At 42.9% G+C, this 26,945-nt stretch overlaps 3 protein-coding genes across 5 annotated transcripts; 2 read left to right on the top strand and 1 right to left on the bottom strand.

The window, feature by feature from the left end:
- Window positions 1-307: 307 nt before the first annotated feature.
- Window positions 308-10,225, bottom strand: LOC108136131 (1-acylglycerol-3-phosphate O-acyltransferase Pnpla3). Of its 2 annotated transcripts, XR_001773945.2 has the most exons (8): window positions 9,798-10,225; window positions 2,150-2,832; window positions 1,918-2,084; window positions 1,743-1,851; window positions 1,489-1,577; window positions 1,150-1,418; window positions 901-1,045; window positions 690-782 (listed from the first exon to the last, which is right to left on the bottom strand). XR_001773945.2 is itself a non-coding variant. In XM_017257122.2 (7 exons), the coding sequence occupies exons 1-7, from the start codon at window positions 9,955-9,957 to the stop codon at window positions 607-609; spliced, it is 1,653 nt and encodes a 550-aa protein (XP_017112611.1). In that variant the 5' UTR covers window positions 9,958-10,224; the 3' UTR covers window positions 308-606. The 2 variants fall into 2 exon arrangements, 1 of the variants encoding a protein (XP_017112611.1); XM_017257122.2 differs by lacking the exon at window positions 901-1,045 and having other exon boundaries at window positions 308-782; window positions 9,798-10,224.
- Window positions 10,226-10,884: 659 nt separating this feature from the next.
- Window positions 10,885-13,919, top strand: LOC108136140 (tudor domain-containing protein 3). The gene is made up of 4 exons (XM_017257135.1): window positions 10,885-10,980; window positions 11,033-11,117; window positions 11,191-13,338; window positions 13,576-13,919. The coding sequence occupies exons 1-4, from the start codon at window positions 10,946-10,948 to the stop codon at window positions 13,840-13,842; spliced, it is 2,535 nt and encodes an 844-aa protein (XP_017112624.1). The 5' UTR covers window positions 10,885-10,945; the 3' UTR covers window positions 13,843-13,919.
- A 1,252-nt stretch (window positions 13,920-15,171) lies between these two features.
- Window positions 15,172-26,735, top strand: LOC108136065 (probable helicase with zinc finger domain). Of its 2 annotated transcripts, none has more exons than XM_017257009.2 (6): window positions 15,172-15,291; window positions 17,135-17,223; window positions 17,289-17,703; window positions 18,019-18,637; window positions 19,109-23,944; window positions 24,680-26,735. In XM_017257009.2, exons 3-6 carry the CDS (start codon window positions 17,392-17,394, stop codon window positions 25,396-25,398), a joined length of 6,486 nt encoding a protein of 2,161 aa, XP_017112498.1. In that variant the 5' UTR covers window positions 15,172-15,291; window positions 17,135-17,223; window positions 17,289-17,391; the 3' UTR covers window positions 25,399-26,735. The 2 variants fall into 2 exon arrangements, with proteins under 2 accessions (XP_017112498.1, XP_017112499.1); XM_017257010.2 differs by lacking the exon at window positions 15,172-15,291 and adding an exon at window positions 15,392-15,823.
- Window positions 26,736-26,945: the final 210 nt, after the last annotated feature.

Here is a 26,945-nt window from a genome sequence, read left to right as displayed (position 1 = left end):
TACAAAATGAATTTTAAAAATCGAATTTAAAAATTCTAGATTTAATCATTAAACCGCAAATAGCATATAATATTAAATAGAATTCACGGGATTTAATTTTGTGTTCTTAATTCATTTATGACTTCCTCTTTTAGTAGTTTGTAATTTTAATATTGTCAATAACTGAAATCTTATTATTTTTAGCCGCTTACTTTCTCTCCTTCTCAAATAAAAAATAAAAATATTGCACAGAAAAATGTCCATTGTTTCTCTGAACAATACAGGAATTCCCATAAGTCACCACAAAATTGAAGTCATCCACATTGTATTTAAATATTGTTGGCTGTTTTATTGTTTATACATTATCAACTTAGGCTAAACACAGATGGGATTTGGATGTAATACAAGTCGTGTGAGGGTGACTAATAACAAGAATGCAATTATTTGCTAATTGCCGCTTACAAACTGGCGATGATACAATGGCAGCATACGGCTAAGTTAATTTAGGTACATACGTTGTCGTAATAAGACTAATTAGGCTAATGGAAACGCTACTAGGCTTTTCGCTTTGCTACGAGCCGCTTTGGAGATGTTTCGTTACAGTTTCTAAGTTAATTCTTTCCCTCCTCAATCAATTTCTATATACATATCGGTGCTGTGCGCGGAGGTGCTATAACTCTGATCCACCTCAGTATCACTGAGGACGCTAGCATCTGATTCGGGCTCCACATCCAGGCGGGAAAATTGTGGCGCCGATGTTTTACTATCCTCCACATTCGGTGTCTGGGCATCGATGAAAAAGTCTGTAGCGGTTAAGATCGAAAATTACCCATTAGTTTGACTATTCAATATATTGTATTTGGTGAAATGAAACTTTGTAATGGGAGTTAAGGGGAATTGAAGGAAATTTCGATAATTTACCTGCCAATTAAAATATGGACTTAATGCTTGAGTGAATTAAAGATAATGGAGGTGCATTTTACAGTCGTTTAATTTTTGGATAGCTGTGTGATAGTGCTTTAAAAGGCTACGTCGTGTAGTTCAGGAGTCGTGGGCATAATTTGTACTGCAAAAAATGTTCGGTTTGATTCAATTTGCAAATGATACGTTTTCTCTGGATAATGATGTGAATTTCTGACTTGAAAGACTCGTTTTTCTTCGAATACCAACCTGATTCGACGCCATTCCACTCGCTGACCACCGCGTTGTGACTGTGCTGGTGGGGATTGGGGTGATCCTCGACTGAGCCTTCGTATATCTGCAGGTCGGTGGCCAGTTCGTCGTGCTCCGTCATATCGTCAAAGTCGAATATCTCGGTTACTTTCACCTTGTTCGTATTATTGTCGGTGTAGTAATAGGCATAGAGAGCGTCGTTGTGCGTGGTCATCTTGAGGACGTGCTCAAAGTTATCGACATCATCCTCCAGCGGCGTGGCTCCACTAGAACAATTAGTAATAGAACAATTAATTAAACCTTTTCTCTGGTAAGAAATATTTGTTTCTAGCTTACCATTCATCCACAAGAATGGATACACGAGGTCCATATAGACGATTGGAATGCAGAAGTCCAGTGGCATCAAAGTGGGGTTGGTCATAAAGCTGTAATAAAAAGGAATCCCTTAGTACTTTTGGTTTATTTAAATGTGCTTTGACTTTGTTCAACAGACAACTAAAAAAAACGTTGTCATTTGACCGTCTAGCTCTTAACTTTCAATGCACTTTAATTGCATACTTTAGCAAAAGGTAAACATTTAATTAACATACCGTGAATTTATTTAGCAGGCGCATATGCATGGCGTTATTCAACTGAAGAATAAAGTCCTCCACCATTATTCTTGCTTGTTTGGTAAGTTTGGGCGTCAATGCTGATATTCTAAAAAAAAAAGTATAAGTCAAATATTTCAAATTAGGGCTTAAAAAAGGAAATATGAAAACCTACTTTGAAATGGTAGCCAGAAGAAAGTCCATAGGCACTGTGGCGGGCAGGGAAAGTAGCTTAATACCACGATGTTTGAAGATCCAGTTGGCCAGACCCTTATTTGCTTGCTCTATATAGTCCTGGATTACATCCAGCACTGTTTGAGGCATGTTTGAGCTTAAAGCGTCCTGGAACAGCAAAAAATATGTTGTTAACTGTAGCCATAGTTATAGTTTTAGTTTTCATTCTTTACCTTTCTATGCTTTTTGCACTCCCGGCACTCGGGATCGAACTCTTCGGGCTGGGCCACCGTTTCAGAAACGACAAACGTGGACTGGACCGCCACACAACGGCGGCAATTGATTAGATTATTGCGATGCAGGAACTGCAGGGCATCGTCGAATCCCTGCTGGCAAAACTTGGACAGGAACTCGGGACGAGGCGGGAACAGGATCCGCACGAACCGATTGATGTTCTGTCTGGAGATCTCGATGCTGGTGTTGGCCCAATTCAGATGGAACAGCTGCGAGCTCTGATCCCTCGGGCAAATATCACTCTCTCCGCAAAACGGGCTCACCGTAATGGTGTTCTCGTCCAGAATGGGCAGGTTATCCGAGAAGGCTCCGTCCATATAGCGAACTCCACGGAATCGGGGTGGCAGGATGCCAGAGAATCCTGGGATAAAGCAGGCGCAGAGCAGCGCCTGAAGCACCTCTTCCCGCGACTCAAACTCCGAGATGATGACGTTCTTGCCATCGTACACCCGGGTCAGCGATATGTGAAGGCGTCCATTCACCCGCTTGTGGGCATCGTCGGGAAGGTGCTTCTGTAGACCCTCCAGCAAACAGGTCTGGATATTAAAAGAGGGACTGAAGGGACCCAGAGAATACCGACGGGCTTCGTTCACCACCCTGAAGAAATCTGAGGTCATGCTGCCTGTAAAATGTCAAAGAAATTAGGAAAGCTGTTAGTAAAAATTCTAGTTAAACATTAAGTTTAGCTAGTGCTTAACTTTTGATCCCCATTAAGTGTTTAACTTTTGACAGCGATATATTTTAAGAATGACATCAAGAATTATGAGAAGCGTAAACTTGTAGTAATCTAATAGTTGCACTCAGAGTAGATTGACTATATATGTATATATTTATTACCCTTGCTAATCGAGCTTATACAATATTGATATTTTCGGGTTCAGTGGGCTATCTCATCTCGCGTTTCCCCGAGTGCTGATCTACGTCTGATGATGTCCGCGGGTTTTGCGTCATTGTGTCATCCAAAGGGTCAAGTGGTGCTCTTGGCAGTGTTATCGTTGTTGACCATTTCCCGCCCGTTTGTGAGGGAAAATGACGTACGAACCTTGTGTGGTTTGGAATTGTTTGTTTTGTTCTATTTGCTACTCGACCCCCAACGCAGTTTATGGTGCTGATAAGGAACTACGGATCCCACCATATGGTTCAACATGAGTTTATCAATGGAGCAAAAATATGGTGTATTTCATAACAGGTTTCTATCGTACGATTCGAAAACCTTTACTAGTTGATTAGAAAATTAATTGATAAGAAACACAATTTTCACAATTTTATAAATGTAATGAGTTTGCAAAAGATAATGTACAGATGTACAGATGACCACTAAAACTATTTTTTTTTTGTACTGGAATTAAACGTAGATAAGTAAATGTAGATAATTTATGGCTTTATGTACTGATAAAGTTTTTATTGAACCTATGCTCTCATATTGCACCCATAAAAAAATAGTTTCGCATGTACCCTGAGCCATATTGATAAGAAATCAAGCTTCCCATAGTGCCACACGCAAGTACTTTCCAAATATTTTGATTAGATGGAAGCGGAAAGACCAACAGCTATGAAAATGATAAGGTTAAAATATATATACATAAATGAAAGCAAGTACATTTGTGATTTATTCCAAAAACTGACGTAAAACAAAATCAGGCCATCAGACAAGACAAAACGCGGAATAGCGAAAGCCGGGGTTAAGACCCATCTTAAGTTGTTCTATTATGTCACACGATCGATTCCCTTTAATCGTAAATAACGATAGTTGAAAAACAAGTCACATAACGTCCGCGTATCAGCTTAACTATTTAAAGCTACTACGACATTGAGCACTATTGTTATGGATGGAGTTTTGTACCATGGCACTCGAGGGGGTCCCGATTCCAGATAGTTGGAAAACAAGCCATATATATAACGTCCGTTAAAGCTGCTACGACATTATGGATGGAATTTGGAACCGCGCAGAAGAACCCACAAAACTCGTGGGGGTCCCAATTCCCGGTTCTATATCAAATTTGTTTTCGCTTTCCGCTTTCGATTGTCAACAACAATAATAAACTAGGGAGGAAAATGCAAATAAACAACGCTATCGCGTTACGTGTGCAGCTCTCTTAGTTATTTTTGTTTTTGTTTTTCATAGGTAAATAACAAAACCTTGTAAGAAAAGCTCGACAAAAGTGGGCGTTACTTTTCGGGGTTAAATCAATACGCTGAACACCCTTTAACCTTGAATTCTGTGTAATAAAAATATTTTTATATTCGTTACTTTTAGAATAAAAGTAGTAGTTAGTAGTTAAGTGAAGTTTACTATATTTCAACATCAATATATTTTTATATTCGTTACTCTTAGTATAAAGAAGACCCGATAAAGCTGTAAGTCAACTGAAACTATTATCAACGATCTGAGCAACATAAAAAATTAAATAAATAATTTCGGTAATCTGAATCCGAATTTGGCCATTAAAAAAAACCCATTAAATTCTATTAACTTTTACACTGAATGCATGTATTTCAAAATTAAAATTAGTTTGGCTTAAATTGTATGACCCCCACTGCAATTTAAACGAACAGTTGGCCGCTGACGTTACATCAAACTTAACCGCAAGTCAAGTGCAACTAACGCCCACTTTTGGAGGCCGGGAGCATAACGGCAAATGGAAAACAAAACGAAACGAAATTGTAAACAACATAAAGAGGAAAACAAACGAGTATGATACATACATACATATATACAAACAGCTGCACCAAAAATACATTTCTTTGGGGGCTCGACTTCAATGGATAAATAAACATGTTTCCGGGGCATTTCGGAGAGGGAGAGGGAGAAGGGGGAATGGCATACGTATGCAGTTGTTGCTTTCCGAGGAAAAAGAAAAGGCAACAAACTTTCAACATAAAAAAGAGAGATGAAGAGAGGGAGAGCGGCACACACACACCCCCATTTCCGTGGTCTGACCCCCAAAACTCAAGCGATACGCTCTCACTTTAGCGGTCTTGTTCGCTCTACTTAGCCCTATCTCGCTCGCACCGCCCTGGATTAGGGCACCCAAAAACAAAATAAAAGGCCTCATCACGTGATATTGTGGTTGTATTTGAAGAGCACAAAAACCAGAATATCACAATTTTCTGCTTCTTCCGCTTGCGCATAGTTTACCCACTTACACATATTCTACATGAATGTGTGTGCCTACAGTGGGCAAAGTAATTATGTTTACAACATTTCTCTGTATGTTTTATGACTTGTAAGACTTCTTTGTTTCGAGTTTTGTTTGATGGAATCTGTCAATATTTGGAAGCCTTTTCTAACAAGGTTCTTCTTAATGGTGAAAACTTATAGTTTTTATGTTTTTGTCCCATTTTATCAGTACAAGGATTTTAATTCAATCCATTGATCTCAAAATTTATTTTACTTTTTTTGTAAGCGTCAAATTAAACATTTTTAAATCAGTCAATTTTCGATGTTTTCTTGACCTTTTGACTTCGAAAATGTAGTAATTTTCAGGTGCTTTCAATGGAACAAGTTTAATGGTTTCATGCTTGGGAGCTTATTTTAAGTAACATTATCAACCTAACGAACTTTTGCTTAAGACCTCGAAATAATTTGAAAAAAATATTCATTTAAACTTTAATGTATATTTGAGCCCTTAATGTCCATTGCCACAAACTTGTTTTTTTAATATTTTTAAACATCCAAATTATTCAAATAAACGTTACCCCATTGGACATATTTACCACCTTGACTGTACAAGATTACTGTGGGCACCCGTAACACAAATACATTTATTTATATAGGTCACATTGCAATGCCATGAATTCTCTGCACTTGGCAACGGATTTCAGGAAACGTTCGGATATTTTGCTTTCATTTTTTTCAGGGTGGGTTTGGGAGGTCGAAGAGGAAAGAAGAAAGGTAAAATGAATTTTATGCATAGGTTGTGGCAGCTGCTATTTTGGATTTGATTCGAAAAGTATCGTTTAGATTAAAAATGATCTTTTGAAATAATCTTACCCTATCAGGGAATTTTAAAAATAAGTTAACAAATTGAAATTGTCATTAAAATAGTTATTTAAATAAGGTAATATTTTTTATAGTGAACACAAACTTGAAATATTTTAAGAATAAGAATGGGTTACCTACAAAATTATACCTATACCGAGCTTAAGAACTCATAGAAAGCCTTCCTATTTTATTTAAATTGATTCGAAACACGGCTCGTGACCAAGTGTTATCGTGGATTAGTTTTGTGGGCCGCGGAAAGTGTGTCAATCAACAATAATGCTTTCGATAATGATGAACAGCCCCATTTGCATTGGCGATTGATTGTGGGGAGGGGAAGATACTGCACATATAGAGGACCCCGCAGAGCTGATTGTATGATGTATAGGGTGTAAAACGCAGCTGCGAGCCACATGTAAATATGCAGATAGTGTTTGCTTTGTGCTCTAATCATCATCTGGGAATAGGAAACTAAGCCCAATGCAAAATACGTCAAGCGAATGCACCATATAGGCAGTACGGCCATAAAGATAGCGATCAACCAGAATCAAACAAAGAGCTCAATGTGCGACTTAAATCGCGAAACTGCACTTGACTCATATTTTTGTATTACCAGCTGCAACGAAATCGAACCACCACCATTCAAAAACCTATATACTACGTAAGCGAATATCTGATACACCCGCAAATTGGACTTTAAGCGGCGGAAATTGGCAACAAAACATGACTCCCCCATGATAACGTGCCCATAAAGGTAAATCAAACCGATAAGCAATAATATATATATATATATGTAAGTATATTCGTGCCCGCATGCGAACAATGAATTGCAGTTGAGATTTCTAAAATTTCCAGATAGGCGACGGAGGGAACTCAACTGAAGGTCGGCCGTTGGCTTTCCCACTAAAAATAAACGCAGACTAGGTATATACATATTCGTATTTACAGATTTGCATTTAGAAATTGAGCTTATTTGCCTTTTGAACCCGAAAAAAGGGAGAATCCGGAATCGATCAAAACACGGCAATTTTAACCAACTGATAACAACTTGTTTACAAGTGTTCTGTAACTAAGTCATTATTTCAACGTAATCAAAAACAAAATCGCGATTGTCTGAGAGGGAAAACTTTTCACAATAAGAGGGGAAAATTAGAGATATATAGGTAATATGTACATATGTAGTTTGCGGTTCTATCACCCGATACGGTGACAAGTTCGCGTGGCGATCGCCAACTCGTGTTAAAGTGTTTCGAGTGCCAACAACAAAGGGGAAGTGCGGTGAACAGCTGATAATAAATAGGGCCATAAAAGAGCGGTCATGAATGAATAGGTTTATAAAGAGCCAAATGAGGTGGTTTTCCAAACGCCTATCTGAATAACCCTTGGTTTGAAGCAGACTCGACAAAGGAAATGGATAACAATAGTAATAGAATTTATTAGTAAGTATAGCAATAACAATAGTAGTTGAAGTATTAAAATAAACTGGAGCATCCTTACCACTACTTATACAACAATGAAACATTTCGAGCTGAAATTGAACTGGAAAGGTGTTTCTCTTCCATATATCTAATTTAAGTCCATTACACCTTGTCTGGTCGTTTTCTTTTGCACTGTTGGCAAACCCGAAACCATGTAACAACTTTCACAAACCTTATCTGCCGGCGGAACAAATGGTCTTTTGTCTGTGCAACGCTTCTGTACATACATATATATGTACCTGCACTTAGGACCCGAATCCCCCCTTCAAGGCAATTAAACTGCATAAAGTCCAAATTAGACACGCTCTAGACTGAGTAATCAAATAGACTTTGATCAAAATGCAACCGACAAAATTTAATAGTGGCAATTAAAGTGGAAACTGAAATTACAGGAAAACTCTAGTTACCTGCAACAGATGGGCAGACTGAAAAACTTTCTAGCAGCTGAGGGTAAAGATCAGGTAGGTAAAATATCCTACGTGAAAAGCGGAAAATCGGAAGAAGGAATAATCCAGAGTAAGAGTTGTAGAAGTTGTACACTAAAAAGTACAGACACCTAAATAATATTATGAAATGCTTCTATAGAAGATATTAATTATTCAATGATGATGTCACCGCTAAAGTTTATTTGGACATTGGTTTTTTAACAAAGTATTGGAAGATTTGGAGGTGAAAACTAAGTATTCCTCGTGTGGCAACTTCAATGGAATCAAAATCAGGGGAAATCGAGCATATTAAGCCCCGGGGGTGATGATCATCCCATTGGCATAAAAGCAAAAAAAAATCGATTGATTATTTTAATGATCGAACGCTGCCGCCCCTGCTGACGTTATTCCAGATTATAGCTCTCGATTACCCTGGTCAAACGATAAGCCATATGATCTGTACTTTGTTACATAGTAACCATGAGTAATACAGCTGACATTTGTTTTTCCCGCTCGCTAGTTTTGTGTTCGCCCAGTGATTGACATGTTTATACCCACGATACAAACGAAGCGTTGCACAGAAAAAATCGAAAACAAGAACTCGTGTTACAGGCCCACATATATTTCACAGTTATATATAGACCCGATTCCACAATAGCACAGCTTTTGCCTCGAATTCCTAGGCGGCTTTCGATGAACGCGCCTCCAAAGCGTAAACAAAATATATGAATAAACACTCGACCTTCAAGCATCTCGATCAAAATAGGTTTATGTGTGTACAGCTGGGGTCGAAATAATAGTATCTTTTTGTTACAGATGTCAGATTTATTGTTTTTTGAGGGATCGTAAAAATAATTTAAGCAACTCAAAGGATATCTCCAAATCTATTTAATCAATACCTGTTTTTGGCATATTTTTAATAAAACAAAAATACATACAAAATTAAATGAAATAAATTTAGACAAAGACTCTATTGTTTTGCCCACCGCTGTGTTTTTGTGTAGCCCGGCCATTTGGTTACATATTCGGGTGCCGCTTTACAAAGTGCGTTGTCCCGAACTACGAAACTTGTTTTTCTGTTTTCGTGAGGTTTTTCAACTGCGCCGCAGTTTTCTTTCGACAGACGAGCCCCCTTCGAAATTGAACAAACACGCCCAAAAACACACTATCACACACAATTATGACAGACCCCCATTGACTTCCTAGCGACCTACAAACGCAAACAATCTTATCAATTCAATTCAATGCGTTTTATATTGAGCTCCGCAGCATCCCTCTCTCTCTTTCTTGTTCTCTTACTCTTTCTCTCTTCCACTAACAGAGTCACTGAACTGACCAGTGGTTGTTTTTGCATCAGCTGTTTTGCGTTTGTATGTATGTGTAAGTATTTTAAGTGAAAAGGGGAGAGAAACAGCGCAAACAGCAGAGGGGGTGCAGAAAATATTCAAGGGGGATTTTTAGCTAACATAATTGTAGAAAGGCCAAGTTCAGGTTACGCAAAATATTTTTTGCACAAACATAAAGAAATTGATATTGCCAAAGATCGTGGGCCTATCGAAATTTTCGGTTGTCAACGTTTTCTTAACTATTTTTTACAGTACAAATGAATATATATTTTTAAAGTTATTTTTGATTTAAAATTGCAGAATTTTTTCCGCAACCCCTTTGAACCCGCCCATGAAACAAGGGGGCAGAGACTCACCCAATGGCAAATCGCAGAGGAGACAGCAGGCGGCCAAGGAACCGGCCGATGCGCCTCCAATCTTCTCCAGCAACAGATGCGGGGCATACTTCTTGAAGCAGACGGCAACTCCGACGTGGTAAATGCCCAGGAATCCGCAGCCAGCGAATGATAGATTCATGCTTTGGACTCTGCGTTAGACTCTATAAATCGTCTGATGACTGTTTGTTGCTCGCGTCACAGTTTTTTTGTTTCTTTTGTTTTCTAGCACTTTCCACAGAAATTGTTCCACGGAATTGATGCAGCTCCTTCGAAATGGCAATAAATGTGGGCGCGTTTCGTATATATCTCGCTTTGGTGTTTAACACTTTTCGTTGACTTAGAAAATGTACTCCGTACTCGAAACCGAAACGTTGTTGCTCGCGAACCGTTATTCACTCGCTCTGCCGACGGCCGCCCCTTTTATATTTTCTGCTGGCAGTGTGGCCGCGTTCGATGTGGTTATAAAGCCAAAATATGCGTTCCATAACACTGAGTGCGAAATAAGGGGTACTCGATTTTTTGCTGCACTGCAGAATTCCATTAAAATTAACTGTGCAAAAAAAAAAGGGGTGATTTACAAAAACTGTCAATTGTCAAACATTTTGAAGTTATGGAAAAGCTGCAAAATATGAATGTATTACAACATATATATGTTTTTTTTTAAAATACAAAATTGTTAATAGATAAACATGTATTTATACAAAATTTGTTCTCGGATCAATTATAACTTGAAGCTCGGTCAGAAATTGCAAACATAATAAAAATAAGGCCCCAATGATAAAGACCAGAAAAACTTGTTTTTATCGAAACGAGTATGAATAATAAAGTGCTGCTGAGCATCTTCTTTTTAATTGTTTTTCTAAAGTAAGTTATCTTTTAATTAATCCCACTTAACAGGGAGCCAGAGTCCTGTAAGTGTTAACTGTCTCATGGACAAACCAATATTTTTAAACAGGAGCTTTATCTGGCCGAGAAACCGGCCATAAATAATTTAATGGCCGAACGATACTTTCAACCACCCGCAGCCGATATTTCTAATTGCCGCCTTGCGCATCACTAGCGAGTACACATCTAGTACTTTTGTCATCGCTAGTGTCCGGGCTGCAAAAAGACGTATTCATGAAAAAATGGAATTAGCCAAGAAACTACAAGAAGTCGGGTGGTAAGTAGATCATAACAATGTTGGGAGTACTGAGGACTAACGTTTAATGCAGGCACCTGACGGAGGAGGGCCTTAAAGTTCTGACAACAGCGGTTGGCAGCGAAGATACCCGGAAAATTATTGATGAAGCACTGAATGTGAGTTGCAGGCAAACCGGCTGCCTCAAATGTGTATAATTATTAATAATAACCCATTACTCATTTTTTTTAGCGGGATTTGCGTGATATAGGAGGTGGCGCTTTGCCGACAAAACGCGAAGATGCCACTTTGCCCGGAAAAATTGTGTTGCAGGTGCAGAGAGTGAGGAATATAGCCGCCCCCAAGGCGAATGAGGAATCGAAGGCGGCGCCACGCCTAATACAACTCGATCTGAGCGACGGACAGAATTCCATACAGGCCCTGGAGCTGGAGCCAGTGCCCCAGCTGAATCTCAATGTGGCACCAGGGAGTAAGATCTTTTTCAAGGCCGAGAAACTGCAACTGATGCAGGGATTCATGCTGCTGAGATCCACGGAGCTTCAGCTCCTCGGAGGACGTGTGGACGCTCTCTACGAGAAGTGGGATCTTGCCCGAACCATGTTGAGGTATGCGCGAAGTGGTCGTCCTCTAAGTGGCACCTCAGTGCCGCCACCGTGGGTGGCATTTGGACGGAAAATCGATATCACCGCCGAGAGGGAGAGGAACTTCAAGAGCCTGGGTTCCTCGGGCGATAAGGATAAGCCGGTGAAGGAGAACGATGAGTTCAATGCCATGCGCACCGAGGCCATTGCCGTGGCCACCAAGGCAGGCGGCAAAAAGGTATTCGGTGGAGGCGGTCAGAACATCGTCGATCACAACATAAAGAAGATCCTGGACAAGGGCTTCACCGAGGAGGAGGCCCGCAGTGCCTTGCATGCCACCCGAAACAACCTGGAGCGTGCTCTTTTCAACCTAAAACGACGCAAGGAAACCGGAGGCTTGGCTCCCATCGAAACAATGGGTCGTCCGGGACGCGGAGATCGGCCGCCCAGAGAGGGAAAGCGTGGCGCCAGTGCCAAGGACGAAGCTGAGGCAGCCAAGCCAGCTGCCAATGCCACCCTGTTTGATTTCCTCACTAACAAGCTGCCAGCTACGGAGACACCGGCGCCTAGCATCGTAGATTCCTTTGCCGTTGCTCCAGCCGCCCCACCCACTGCCAATCACTTCAATCCTTTCAAGCAATATGGAAACTCGAGGTTCGGCGAGGCGGACAGCCGATCTTCAGCGCTAGGCGGAGGCGGGAAGTTTGGTGATCGTTCGAGGTTTGAGAACAATGTGTCGAGCAGCTTTGCCGCGCATCGTGGTGGACATGCGGGTTCCTCCAGAGGCGGTGGACGCAACCGAGGTGGCGGCAGGGATGAGAGGCCGTCGCGAGACGAAAGACCCCCCAGGGAAGACAGACCACCGAGGGAAGAAAAACCGCCCAGGGAAGAGAGGCCACCCAGGGAGCGAGGAGGAGGACGTAACAAACCCGAGTCCGCGGCCTTAAAAACCTCTAACCGCAATGGGCCAGACAACCCGATGCCCAAAACCAACTCCGAGGTTAAAACAGAACAGGAAACAACCAATGGTAAGGAACACGCCGGCAATCGACGTGGCAGCGATCGAGGCAGCAATCGTGGAGGCTCAAACAGAGGCGAGAATGGCAACGCCAATGGCAGCCGGCGTAAGCAGCAGGCAGTCAGCTCTGGATCGAATTCAGGTAGTGCAACTGCTAAGCCGCCGAACAATTCAGGAGAAGATTTCAATGCCCGTTTGAGCAAGGTAACCGAAGAGACGGCCAATCTTAAGGTGAGCAGTGCTCCCAAGCGAGAGAATCGACGCAAACAGGGTCAAGGACAAGCCAAGGATCGTCAGGCGGGAACGGGAACGGCAACAGGAACCGAAAGCCAGCAGCAGCAATCAACACAGTTGCCTTCGCAGAAGCCAGAAAAGGCTCCAAACAGCCAGAAACATCAGAATCAACACCATCAACAACACCATCACAATCCCCGACACCATTCGCATGCAAACTACAGTCAATTGGCGAATGGCTATACGTACGATCCCAGCAAGATCATGGGTTTCCAGAGCAAGGAGGCGAACGAGTTTGCCATGAGCCTTCTAAAAAGTCAAGGAGTGACGATGCCCCATCAACAGCAGCAGCAGCAGCAGGAGCAGCAGCCACCGACGACTTTTGGTCCCGTTTCAGCCCCAATTCATGGAAATCCTTATGCTCCGCCTGCCCCTGTGTCTGCGCCACAGGCTGCACCAAGGGAGCATTTCGGGATGACGCCTGGAGACGCTTGGATGTGGCAGAAGGGCGACTTGTGCATGGCCAAGTACTGGGACGATGGCAGGGTGAGTTTAAGGTCGCTGAACTTAGATTTAAATTTAAACTGAACTTATAAAACTTAAAATGTTTCTAACCATATTCATGGCATATGGCAGCTGCTGTACCGATTTATTTAAAAAAACTCTTGCAAATAATACAAGAATATAAATAGAATAGAATAGAATAGGTACAAATATAGTATTTCATTTAAATTTATTTCCCTACAAATTAAAATTGATAATTCAAATAATGTTATATTTTAGTATTATGAGGCTGAGATCACGGGAGTGTCGGAGAAAACTTGCGTGGTCTTTTTTATGGGCTATGGCAACCACGAGGAGGTGCTCAAGGTGGACATTCTGCCCATTACAGATGCACAAAATAGGCCACTGAGCAATGCGCCCCAGCAGCAGCAACATCAACAGCAGCAACATCAACATCAACAGCAGCAACAACAGTCACGCTACCGCGGAGATCGCCAGGCGCAGCAGCAGCAAGTCTACGTACCGCCCCACAAACGAGAGCATTGAGACAGCCTGTTTACAAACGTATTTAAATTAATTGAAATGTTTCGAATAAACAACTTTACAGTGTATTCAAACTTAAAGCCATGGATTTTATTAAGGAGAAACGGATTTGACAATTGTTTCAAATTTTAACAATTTTCTAAAAGGACTTGATCTTCTTTAGCTCTAAAATAATTGCAAGCTATTTTTTTAGTTTTAAAACTACGGATTAAAGGAGTTGAAAAAATGAGAATATTCCATTATACGTTTCTAAATCTTTAAAAATAATGCACAAGCATTTATTTCAATCATTTAGATCAAAATATATCTATAAATGGACGCAAACACAAAAAATCATTGTTTTTGACTATAATTTGTAAAATTTTATTTTTATTTAAAAAACGAGTTTGACGAAAGTTTATATACCCTCTTTAAATCAACAATTTTCCGATTTATATGCCCAAATGTTTAACTACAGAGAGGCTATTTCCGCTAAATTATTCGATCGTTGCTATGGCAGCTATATGACACCGTTTTCTGATTTTAATAAAGTGAAAACCGTAATTCTGAAAAAAAAATTATTACCATTTTTCGAAGTATATTTAAATTAATTAATAAACAGCGAATCTATTTTGTTCCCATAAGAGCTATATGAAGATATATAGTCGTTCGATTTAATTGAAACTAAAACCGTAAGTCTAATATTTTTAACAATTAATATATATCAAATAATATTTTTAAAAAAATGAAAACCAGCGAAGGGATAATATTTTTTTTATTCATTAAAAAAAATGAAAACCAGCGAAGGGGTAATATTTTTTTTTATTTTTTTTTTTTACTATTTTTTTTTTGATATTTATAAATGCTTTAAATGGAGTTACTTTTTATGGTCGCCAGATTTTAACAAAGTTGGCTCGTTCCAACCTATATACTATCTGCATAAAAAAGACAATTTTGTGGAAAGTCTAAGTCTAGATAACTTTGAATCTAAGAGAGACTAATTTGCACAGAACAATGGACATGACTAGATCGATTCGCCTAGTGATGTTCATCAATAATATATATACCACCTGCAAAAGAAAGACCCAAAATTGAAAGTTGTATCTAGATAGCTCTTAAACTAAGAGAGACTAGTGATGCTCATCAAACATTTATAGAAACCTAATAGGTTCTGAAATGTCTTCTTCACTGCGTTGCAAACTTCCGACTGATTTTATAATATCCTCGGCAAGGGTATAATAGTAAACCAAAAATTTATGTTCCATCCATGTTTTTGAACTCGATTATTTGCCAGCCCCATTTGTTATCGACCGTCCCTGGTTTCTGTAAGCGCTTTTCAGCACTGGTGCATTTCGCGAAATTTTCCTCACTACATACATAACTTATTTTTAATTTCGACGTTGTGCATTTTCTCTCATGTGCTTAGCCATGTAAAATTGAATTAGTGTATAAACAATAAGAATTAGTGCAAAGGTAATTGAAAAGTGTGGATGCAAATGGAAAACCGAAATGGACAATAAATTGAACAGCAAAGTTGCAGCTGGCTGGCTGACTTGCGATAATCGCGCTGGAAAAACTAAACCGCTGCCTTTGCTGAGCATGCAAAATGATTAACGAGCTTTATAAAAAACTGACTAATCATATAAAAGTGCAATGCGGTCATTTGCATGTATTGTGTTCATATAAGTTGCCGTTTTTATATGGCAAAATCATCCTGTAGTGTATGCGACAGTGTTGTCAAATGGGCGTTTGGTGTTGCAAAGGACTGCAGCCGATACTCGTCATTTGTTTTGTGGCATTTTTGGGATATATACGGCGAAAAAAGGCCAAAATGTCTTAAATATACAATGCCAATTAAAATGTGTAATAATAATAATATCAGGAGAAAATTAAATATAATTTAAGCCACCATTAATTGCCACATGCGATATTCGGCGGAGAGTGTATGCGCCCTTAACCAACACTGGCGACTGTCTGCTGTTTTCAGCACGTAAAAAGAAAAATGGTAAAAGAAATCCTTCTCATTTCTCGGAAATTATGCTAAATAACATTAAAACACGCTTAATCGATAGCCAGTCTTATAAACTATGGAAAAACCAAAGAAAAAATTATGAAATGTGCTTTTGTTACGTCTGCAAGCAAATGAAAAGGCAACGCCAGGCCATGAAAATCCGCCCGTGTATATAAAAAAAGAAAGAAAAAACAATATTAAATAATAGTGCGAATAAATTTAATGCAATTGCATTTGCTAACAAATCAGCCGTCGCCATTTGTTGTAAATAATACCCATTTACCGCCGCATATAAATAAAAACCGCACAACAACAAAACGCACACACACACGCAACAACAAAAAAAGCAGAAAAAAAAGAGCAAGCACCTACAAATAAAAAAAAGAAAAGAAAAAGAAGCAACTCGAAAATTACTTTTAATTATGCTTGCAAATTTTCTCGTTCTCAGCAAGTGTTTTCCCCATTTCCCCCCTCTGAGTTTTCCACCCCCCTTTTGTGCCGGTGCGAGAGTGAAAATGGCTCTTATGAAATTTTGCGTAACCGAATTAGAATGAAAATTGTGTAAATCGAAAAATAAAGACGGCAAAAGGAGCACTTTGGATTGGATTGTTTATCACACACACTGGCTGTAGGCGGCTCTATAAATCCGTCTGCATATACTATACACACACACAATTGTTTGGGATCCGATAAGACCCGAGCAGAAGCTATTGCCCAGATATAAACAATTTCTGTTTTGGTCCACACAACTCGGCTTCAGCAGACAATTGGAATTGCATTTAATCAAACTGGGAAATATTATTTACTAGTAAATTTCTTGAGTCAACGATGCTAAATAAATAAAGTCCACGTGGATAAATGGAGATCCTAAATTTAATAATAACTGAACCATGTTAATCATGGCCAAGAACACCTTTAATAATAATAATAATAATAAAAATAAAAAAAAATAAAAGAATATCCATGAAAAAAATGTAAAAATATAAAACAAATTATAAGATATTAATTTCTCAAAAATATATAAACCAAAAACTGACAAGTAAATTGTGTAAAAAATACTTTAAAAATATATTTGCAACTTTATAAACTAATATGTCCCAATAAAATATATTTTTGTTATATGATAAATAAATATAAATCAAGTAAAGTAATAAAAACCTTCAACATTGGAAGGAGGACAAAATCACAGTATCACAACTATACTAATCGTTATAAAGAACCATATAAGATACAAATTTTAAAGATCGAAAAAGTCACAAACCAAATAAAAATTGTATGAAATAATTCAAATATCTTTATTTGCAGTAAACATAATGCCCACAAAGTATCTAAACCATTAATGTAAAAACGATAATCGATTTCTTAATATTAACCACCCAAAATTGTTATATTATGTAAGTAATAATTAAAAAAAAAAAAAACTAACATTTTATTAATGATTTTAACACTTACCCAACAGAATCACCCTAGAAATTAGACGAGCGATCAAGACAAGGACCTAAAACAGCGACACATGCATGAGTGACCACCCGGAGGATTACCCAAAAACCAGCCAGTAAACGATGGCCGCCGAGAAGGAGATGCAGGCCCACGACATGGTCCGCCGGCGCAGTTGGGCCCGTGCCGTGGCGCTCTACGACCAGCTGATTGCCCCCAATCCCGGCGCCTTGGGTTCGAGGGCCCAAAAGGACCAGCAGATCGCCTGCCTCCTGGGCCGCTGCGAGTGCCTCCTCGAGTTGGGCAAGTTCGAGGGCTGCCTGGCGGATGCCTACAAGGTGCTCACGCTACTATCCGAGCAGACCGAGTGCCTGGCCAGCGTGTCAAGAGCACGAAGATGGCTCGTCCACGCCCTGTTCAAAATGCACAAGTACGGGGTAAGTACGGATCGGGATTACTCCCTCATTTTGATTGATTTTATCCCCATAAATAACTTGTAACCCTTGAGTTTATCTCTAAAAACAATAACATTCTTATGAAAAAGATAATTTTGGCAACATTTTACAAAGCTAACTAAAACAAATCTAATTTGTTTTTAGTAAATTGAGTAAATATTTCTCGATTTCTAAAAAAGCATTTTCGAAACTTACATTGTATTCACTTTAAACATTCTAAAAAAAATATATTCAAATTTCAAATAATACACACTATTAAATTTTTACATTAATAAATTATACTTATCTTTCGTTTAGGATGCTGAGATCTTCCTGAGCAAGTGGATCAATGAGCTGAGCGGCCAGCAGATATACTCGGACATATCCAAGACCCTCGAACGTTACAAGTCCATCATTCAGATGATCATGAACGGGCAGCACAAGGCGCAGGCCTTGAAGATACCGCACGCCCGTCTCGAGGACGAGATGGCCATACTGGACACCAAGCTGGATCACTGGGCAACCAACAACCTGCCGCTGGACAAGTACAGCAAGCTGCTCAGCAACAAGGGTTTAAAGAAGCGGGAGCAACAGCAACAGCAGCAGCAACAACACCAGCAGCAGCAACAGCAGCAGCAAAATGGCAATGGAATCGGTAGCTACGCAAGTAGCAGCAGTAGCTCCTCCACGGGCAGCAGCAGCACCATGTCCAGCTCCAGCACAAGTCTCCACAAGACCAACGACCTGCTGGCGGCCATGAAGCTTACGGCCGGCAAACACCAAACGGGATCCGGTGACGGATCGGGCTCCGATCAGGGCGATCAGGCGGCCCCATCGACCACCTGTAGCTACTGCACCATCACCTTCCAGACGAGGATCGAGCTGCGACAGCACTGCCAGACCGAGGCCCACCAGAAGGTGATCATGAGCGATGAGGGTGAGTACCGAAGGGGATTTACAATAGTACTTCTATATGATACTATCTTCCCAAGGAGCCATGGAAAATCAATGTTCATTTACTGCATTAAATCAAATTAGCTTAATAATAGAAGTTTACTTTAAGACTAAACCAATTTTGTTGGAAAAATATGAGCAAATTGGATCTTTCTGGTTACGGTCAGATTTATGATGCATTATAAGTGCTAAAATTAGAAAGCCAAATTACAATTGTGAAGGTCTTTTTTGTTATTTTATGGGGTGCATTTTTTTTTTTTTTCAAAAGATAAATGTCATGTTTATACGCATATTTTGCCAAGTTTTTGAAGCAATATATTTATTTCGAATTGTGACGACAACTAAATGATATTACACCTTAAACTTACTTTTTTGTATATTTTCAAAAAAAACTTCACTGAAAACATGAATTTCCAATCACTCAAAATATATTATGTATTACCTTTCCGATCAGGCCGCGACTGGAAGTGGCGTCCACCGCCCCGTGGCTACACGCTGGACACCTATTCCCTGTGCGAGACGTTCAGCGAGGCGCACACCTGCCACTACGGCGCCCAATGCGTGGAGGCTCATGGCCAGGATGAGTTGAACGAGTGGAAGGAGCGTTTCGAGTATCGACGGATGCGGATGCAGAAGGCCTGCGAGAAGGAGCTCTATGGCAAGTCGTACACGGAGCAAGTGCTGGAGCGATGGATCCAGGCCACGGCACCGGAGCGAGTGATGTGCGAACGGGTGCCGGATATGGAGGCGCGTTGTGAGCAGCAGCTGGTCACCAGCATCAGTTCGAAGACATCCAAGCGGGAGTGGCTCTTCCAACTGGAGACGCAGAAGCCTCTAAAGGCGGTGGCCCTCCTCCAGGATGCCCATCGCAATCACTTTGCCCTCAAGTCCATCAAAATGTGCAAGCCAACGGAGTCCAGCATGGAGCTCAAATCCGATCAAGAGTGGGTGGCAGTCGGCTCCGCTCAATCGGAATCTTCCGGCGACGACTCGTCCAGCATTGTGACCCATGAAATCACCATAGAGTTTCACACAGAGATCTATGGAACCTTTCGCCAGGCCATCTGCTTCGATGTGGGCCAGGAACCATTGCTCGTTCGGCATTTGTGCGTGGATGTGTTGCCCGTAAACGATGCGGAGAAAATCGAGGAGATCAAGCGGGACATCATCAACAGCTCGGCCACCCGATGGGATGTGGCCAATACGCAACTCACACGTTTCGAGACCACAATTGGAACACATCTGAAGACCGAGGCGTATCTCAGCGATCTGGAGCATGAGCGGGAACTGCTGGAGAGGTATCCCTGTCCCAGGGCAGCTACCTTCACACTGACCCAATCGACCATTGTGGAGAAGCGGTTGACGCAGAACAACTACCGCTCCCGCATCCACGAGTTGTTGTCCGTGGAGGAGATTGCCCGCTATGAGCAGATAGCCAGGTATAATGTGAGGACCCGTCTAACCGTCGCCTCCAATTACATCCTCACGCCGGCGGGAATGGCGACCAGCACAGCGAAGTATTCGCTGGCCGGCGAATTGTTTGCTCTCATGCGTTTGGGCAAGGACATCTCCGAGGATACGTCGCCTGGCCGATTGATTCTGTCCAACTGCAGCAGCGTGTACATCTCAAAGCCGGAGGAACCGGATGCCAAAACGGATCCAAACCAGCGTGCAGTTTACGAGGCTCTGATCGAGGATAAAGGAAAGAATGTGATTTACTTGAAACTATCCGCCAAGTGTGTGGAGGCGATGGCTCTGCAGGCGGACACCGAACTGGATGTGGACATACAATTCCAACTGAACCGTATGCCCTACTGCGAGTGGCACAATGCAGTGGACAAGATCACCGATTTCCGGCTAATCTTTCCGGCCACCGAACTGGAACCGAGCATACCGTGGACCCCGAAGAAGCAGTGGGCCGATGCCTGCGAACCGAAGTTGAATGCCAAGCAACGGGAAGCGGTGAATGCCATCACCACGGCGCTGAGCATCAAGTTGCCGCCAATCCTGCTTATCGGACCCTTTGGAACGGGCAAAACATACACACTGGCCCAGGCCATCAAGCAGCTTCTGGCCCAACCGGAGGCCAAGATCCTGATCTGCACGCACTCCAATTCGGCAGCTGATTTGTACATCAAGGAGTACCTGCATCCGTGGATCGAGGAGGGTTTGGAGGAGGCCACGCCGCTGAGGGTTTACTACCACAAGAGATGGTCGGCCACCGTTAATAGTGTGGTGCAGAAGTACTGCATCACCGATGGCGTGGGCAACTTCAAGCGACCCACGGTGGAGGACATAATGCGGCACCGGATTGTCGTGGTTACGCTGAGCATTAGCATGGAGTTGGCCACGCTGGGACTGCCCAAGGGTCTCTTCACACACATCTTCCTGGACGAAGCTGCCCAGGCCATGGAATGCGAGGCCATTATGCCGCTGGCCTTGGCCAATGACTCGACGCGAATCGTTCTGGCCGGAGATCACATGCAGATGAGTCCCGAACTCTTCTCCGCCTTTGCCAAGGAACGCAAGCTGCACATTTCGCTGTTGGAGCGACTGTATGATCACTATCCCTCCAATTTCCCGTGCAAGATACTGCTGTGCGAGAACTATCGGGCGCACGAGGCCATCATCCGTTTCACCTCGGAGCTCTTCTACGAACAGAAGCTGGTGGCCTCCGGCAAGCAGCCAAGGCACGAACGCTTCTATCCTTTGACCTTCTTTACGACTCGAGGCGAGGATGTTCAGGATAAGAACTCAACGGCTTTCTATAACAACGCCGAGGTGTACGAGGTGGTGGAAAGGGTGTCCGAGCTGCGAAAGCGTTGGCCCAGTGCTTGGGGCAAGCTCAATGACACCAGCATCGGCATTATGACTCCCTACGCCGATCAGGTGTTCCGCATTCGTTCGGAGCTGCGTAAGCGACGCATGGGTGGCATATCCGTGGAACGTGTGCTCAATGTCCAGGGTAAACAGTTCCGAGCCGTCTTCCTGTCCACCGTACGCACCCGACGCACCTGCATGCCACAGGGAAGTGCGTCCGGAGCAGCGTCCACGGCCAGCATTGGCGATGCCGACACGGACTACGGTTTCCTCAGCAACTCCAAGCTCTTGAACACGGCCATCACTCGTGCCCAATCGCTGGTCGCGGTGGTCGGTGATCCCGTGGCTCTGTGCTCCATTGGACGCTGCCGCAAAGTGTGGGAACGCTTCATCGAGATCTGTGACGAGCACAAGTCACTGTTCGGTCTGACCTGGTCGAATCTGCGTTCCCAACTGGATGGCGTGGAGCTGAAACGTGGCTATGTCCTCAATCCTCTGGCGCCGGAGTTTGTCCCACGTGCCCTGCAACCGGAGGCATATCTGCGCGAGCAGGCCGCCCTCTATCTGAACGGACCGCAGCATGGACACGGTGGTGGTGGTGGCCATGGGCCACCAGGTCCGCCGGCTCATTTCGCAACGGCAGCTGGGATGCTGGGTCCCGGACCGGCGGCCACCGCCCATCAGATGAATCAAATGGCCGCGGCCATGGCCAATCAGCAGCTCTCCCACATGTACTCCACACACATGGCAGCCATGATGGCCGCCGTCGTTGGAGGAAAGTCCGGGAATGGACCTGGCCCGGGAGCCGGAGGAGGTCCAGGTCCTGGTCCAGGTCCACCACCACATTACGGCGGTGGCGGAGGAGGAGGCGGCGTCGTCGGTGGAGGAGGAGGAGGACACATGGGAATGCGTGGACCACCGCCGCAGGCACCACACTTACGTGGCATGCCACCCGGTGGACCGCCACCCACTCAGCCGCCAGGAGGCGGAGGAGGAGTAGGAGGAGGAGGAGTAGGAGTAGGAGTAGGGGGCGGACCACCACCACCATATGGACAATACCCGGCCATGCAGCACTGGCGGCCACCGCAGCAGGGACCAAATGGGCCGGGACCAGGACAGCAGCAGCAGCAGCAGCAGCCACCGCAGAATCCCAATGCCAGCCTGTGGGGTCCACCGCCGCAGACGAATCCGTGGAGTGTGCTGCCGCCCAGCAGCAAGCAGCCACAGCAGCCCCAGCCGCCGCCAGTGAGTGCACCGGGACGTGGACCGGGACCAGGACCAGGACCAGGTCCTTTGCCACCGCCACTTAATGCCAATCCATCGCTGCCCTTGCGCGGAGGCAGTGTACCACCGCCGCCGCCAAACGCTTCGGCGGCCGCCCAGCTGCTGAGGAATCCGAGTGAACTGGGCTATCTGGCCAAGAAGACGCTGTACAATCATGGCCAGGCGCCGCCACATCATCAGCTGTATGGACCCGGGCCAGGACCCGGTGGTCCGCCTCCGTCGCAACAACAACAACAGCAGCAGGCGCCGCCGATGGGCATGCAGCGGGGTAGCAGTGTGCCCAACGGACCCATGTCGCCCATGGAGAACGGACCGCCGCCACCGCCGCCCTATTTGCGGCACAACGGAAGCGGCTACAATCCAGGAGCACCGCCACCGCCGCCACAGCAGCAACAGCAACAGCAGCCGCAGCCACCACCACCCAATCCGTTTATGTATGCCGGCAAGCAGCCGTCGCCGAGCTCCATGAGATTCGGTCCGCTGACGCACGAGCTACTGCCCCCCAATGTGAGCATCTACGAAATGGCTTTAAATCCCAAGGAGGAGCAGTACAAGTGGTATCTCAAACTGCTCGAAACTGTGGGTCAGGAGGGTGCCAATAAGTTTGCGGACATGTTGCGCCAGGTGATGGCCACACTGCAGCAACAGCAGCAGCAGCATAAGCCACCGCAGCAACAGATGGTCAACAATCCGATGCTGAACAATCCACATGTGCAGCGGCCACAATATCCCATGCTGTATCCACAGGGCCAACAGCAGCAGCAACAGCAGCAGCAGCCACCTCAGCAATCCGTGGACGCTTCACCGCCGCTGGAGAATTTCAACCAGCAGATCGATCTGGTCTTCAACTCCATCATGAACGGGGCCAATGACATTGCCCAGCCCATACTGCGGGATGTTCTTGGCATGGTGGCTGGCACGGGCAATGCCCCCGGTCCTCCGCTCAGCAATGGTTTAAATGGAGCCGATCTCCAGCAGCAACAGCAGCAAAGTCGCCTGTTCGCCATGATGCAACAGCAGCAGCAACAACAGCAGCAACAGCAGCAGCAACAAGCGAAGCCTCCACCAGGACCTGGTCAACCGCTGTATCCCAATCACTTTTGTGGACCTGGGCTGCACCAGGCTCAGCTCAACGGTGGCGGCAACAATCTTGGCGGCGTCGCTACCACCAACTTTATGGCGAACGGTAAGCAGAGAATTTGGATTTGGAGGAGCGGATCACCTCTTTTGGCCTGAGATTTATCGTGTGTTAATTTTACGTTGTTAAAATGCAGTTTATATTGTTTTGGCAGCTTTTCAAGTGTTTTTCCGGTTAGAAAGTATTTTGAAATATATAATATTCTTGTTAAGAAGGGATATTGTGGGGTACTGTGCAATTGGGGGTATCAAAATTAGAAATTTTGTTGTGAGAAAGGCAAGATTAATAGATATATTTATATAGATGTTTACATTATAAAGATTACATAGATTATTAGATTATAAAGGTTAGATTATACAGATTATTACATTATATAGATTATTAGATTATATAGATTATAAGATTATTACATTATATATTATTATAAAGTCGAGGCAACTTTAATCAGATCCTATTTGTTTCCTAATGCTATTGAATGCCAGTGATCTTAATGATTATTTATATGTATATCCAATTTACTTATGAAGTCATTCTGAACCATTACTAGGGTATCCTAAATTTTATTTAATTTTAGAATTTATGTTTTATTTTTTTTATTTACTTTTTCGTGTTTTTTTTTTTTTTTTTTTTTTTGCCTTAGAAGAAATTGAAGAAGTGACAGTTTTGAGGAAAACGATTAGGAATCCATTTCCTGTTAAACGGTTTGGGAAATGTAAGAATTAAATTAAGAAATTAAAGTTCTGATTCTTTCAATGTTAATCCTTATATTTCTCTATCGTCTAGCTGGCAATGCTCTGCTGAACGACAAGCCCTACAACAACCTGAACATGCACAACAACGTGGGCGTGAACAATGCCGGAGTTGGCGGTGTCGGAATGGGAATCGCCGGCGGACACAACAATAACAACAGCAACAACAACGGAATGCTGAGCAATGGCAACAACTCGGTGCCGCTGTACCGCCGCCAGGCGCTGGCCGGAAATGGGATTGGAGGCGGAGGCGGAAACGGAAACGGGGGCTTCAACAACATGCACGGACTGGACACGGGAGCCAATCTGATCGAGGCACTCTTCCAGGCCAACAACTCGGTGGTGGATCACTCGGTGAAGTCGTCGGATCACATGCACGGCCTGCTGTACAACAACTTTAATACGCTGAAGGGGGGCGGTCACGACGTGGACCTGTTCCAGGCCATGGCGCCCAGTATGCCCCACTCGGAGGCGGCCAATCATCACCAGCAGTCCTCCGGCTCGTCGGCAACCACCTATGCGGCTGTGCTGAGCCAGGGGCCCCAGGCGGTGGTTGGTGGTGGCGGTGGCGTTGGCGGTGGGGCAGGACCATCGGCGGGACAGGGGCAGGCGCAGGCGGGCGTGGCAGGAGCCGGGGCGGGCGGCAAAGGCTCGCAGGCGGGGGGCGGAAGTGATCTCCTAGAGAAGGATCCGTTTGCGGCCATCCGGGAGTTGGGACAGGCCACGACCGGATTCTACAACTACTTTCAGTGAGAGGCGGCGACGGCAGCACATCTCCTGCTGTGGCATCAAAGGGTCTTAATCTAAAAAAAAACAAAAACGAAAAACAAAAGAAAAAACAAAACAAAAAAAAAACAGAAAATTAACAACCAAAAAAAAAAAATTGCAAAATTCTTAGCTGAACAAAACAAAAAAAAACGTAAAAAATGCCCCAGACAATGGGAAAAAAACGGAAGAGAAAACAAAAAAGAACTGCTTCTTAATTATAGTTGCCCCTATCCTTATTTTTTTGCTTTCTTTTAAATTGCAAATTATTTAATTACGGTAGCCTTAAGTTGAAAGTGTGAATTATTATAATTAATTAATAATATACATACATACCTATTTAGTTAATGTTTAGTGGTTACTAAAGCTCGCCCAAATGCCGCAGCAGGGATTTGTTGACGTTGACCTTTGGCCATCCACCATGTTACCCACTCCCCCCTGCCACGCCTCAATGCCCAAGGTCGCCGCAGGCGCCTCCATCGGTTCGCAGCATCCAACGGGTTGCTCTGAGCAGCCCACAAAAATAATAATAATAAACGTCTACACAAGAAAACCTTATCGATTAGACTCTTGAAGCAAACAAAAAAAAAATTAAAAAAAAAAAGTTACAAAAAAAAAAACAAACAAACAAAGATAAAACCACAAAAAAATGAAATAATTATGTAATAACTATAAACTGCAAGATGCATAGTTAGCTTTAGATGTAAGATTATTCAAGAGAACATTTGTATTGTACATTTTTTCTATTTTTAGAGCGTAGCATATTTGCTACGTAATCCTTCTCCGTTCGTTTTCTACCTTTAGTTTATCAGTTATAAATTTCAATTTTGTACAGAAGTTGACTATTCAAAAACAAACACAAAAAAAAAAAAACAAAAAAAAAACTATTAACAAAAAACATTAAAACTGAAAATTTGTCACGCACTCAAATATATAAATTATTATCCTTATTAACTGTAACTTCAGATTATATACCTATTATATATATTTAATGGCTATAAGGGATATGAACATTTTTGTGTACGAATTAAACATACTTACCTACATACGAACATATATATATATATAATACGCATATAAATATTTAAATTTGTGCACGAGTTATTTGTTCCTCTCCCCATCCGAAATTGTCGATGCGTGTGTAAATTATATTACGATTGTTGAACACCCCAAATTTGCAGCCATCGCCCCTGAATCCCCAACAAAAAAAAAAAAAAAAAAAAACCCACCCACTCATCGTTTAGTCCGATCTGACGACTGGTAAATGTAAAACATACGAATGATAAATGCAAATGCAGAAATATAAGAATTTTTCGATAAGAGTATTTAACCGATCTTTGAGTTTTATCGTAGTATTTTGGCTAGCGACTTGGATAGCATAAACATATTAACTTTATATAACTGTAATTATTTAACCATTGTAACGCATAACAAACTAAAAAGCGAAAAACAAAAAAGAACGAAAATCACACAATTTAATAAACAAGAAATTGTACTTTTAATAATACCACCCCCGCCCCTCCTCCTCTCATGTC

Source organism: Drosophila elegans, unplaced genomic scaffold (assembly GCF_018152505.1).
Source record: "Drosophila elegans isolate 14027-0461.03 unplaced genomic scaffold, ASM1815250v1 contig_208, whole genome shotgun sequence".
NCBI lineage: Eukaryota > Metazoa > Arthropoda > Insecta > Diptera > Drosophilidae > Drosophila > Drosophila elegans.
The sequence above is the reverse complement of the archived record's forward strand: the minus strand, read 5'-3'. Positions and strand labels throughout refer to the sequence as shown.

Bases quoted from the DNA above. Each gene is read 5' to 3' on its own strand.
- LOC108136131 (XM_017257122.2), bottom strand. From the start codon at position 9,957: ATGAATCTATCATTCGCTGGCTGCGGATTCCTGGGCATTTACCACGTC. The intron at 1,852-1,917 runs GTAGGTTTTCAT...TTTTTTTTTTAG, and splicing joins CTTCTGGCTACCATTTCAAA to AATATCAGCATTGACGCCCA. The intron at 1,578-1,742 runs GTATGTTAATTA...TTTTTATTACAG, and splicing joins GCCTGCTAAATAAATTCACG to CTTTATGACCAACCCCACTT.
- LOC108136140 (XM_017257135.1), top strand. From the start codon at position 10,946: ATGGAATTAGCCAAGAAACTACAAGAAGTCGGGTG. The intron at 10,981-11,032 runs GTAAGTAGATCA...CGTTTAATGCAG, and splicing joins AAACTACAAGAAGTCGGGTG to GCACCTGACGGAGGAGGGCC. The intron at 13,339-13,575 runs GTGAGTTTAAGG...GTTATATTTTAG, and splicing joins AGTACTGGGACGATGGCAGG to TATTATGAGGCTGAGATCAC.
- LOC108136065 (XM_017257009.2), top strand. From the start codon at position 17,392: ATGGCCGCCGAGAAGGAGATGCAGGCCCACGACATGGTCCGCCGGCGC. The intron at 17,704-18,018 runs GTAAGTACGGAT...TCTTTCGTTTAG, and splicing joins TCAAAATGCACAAGTACGGG to GATGCTGAGATCTTCCTGAG. The intron at 23,945-24,679 runs GTAAGCAGAGAA...TCTATCGTCTAG, and splicing joins CACCAACTTTATGGCGAACG to CTGGCAATGCTCTGCTGAAC.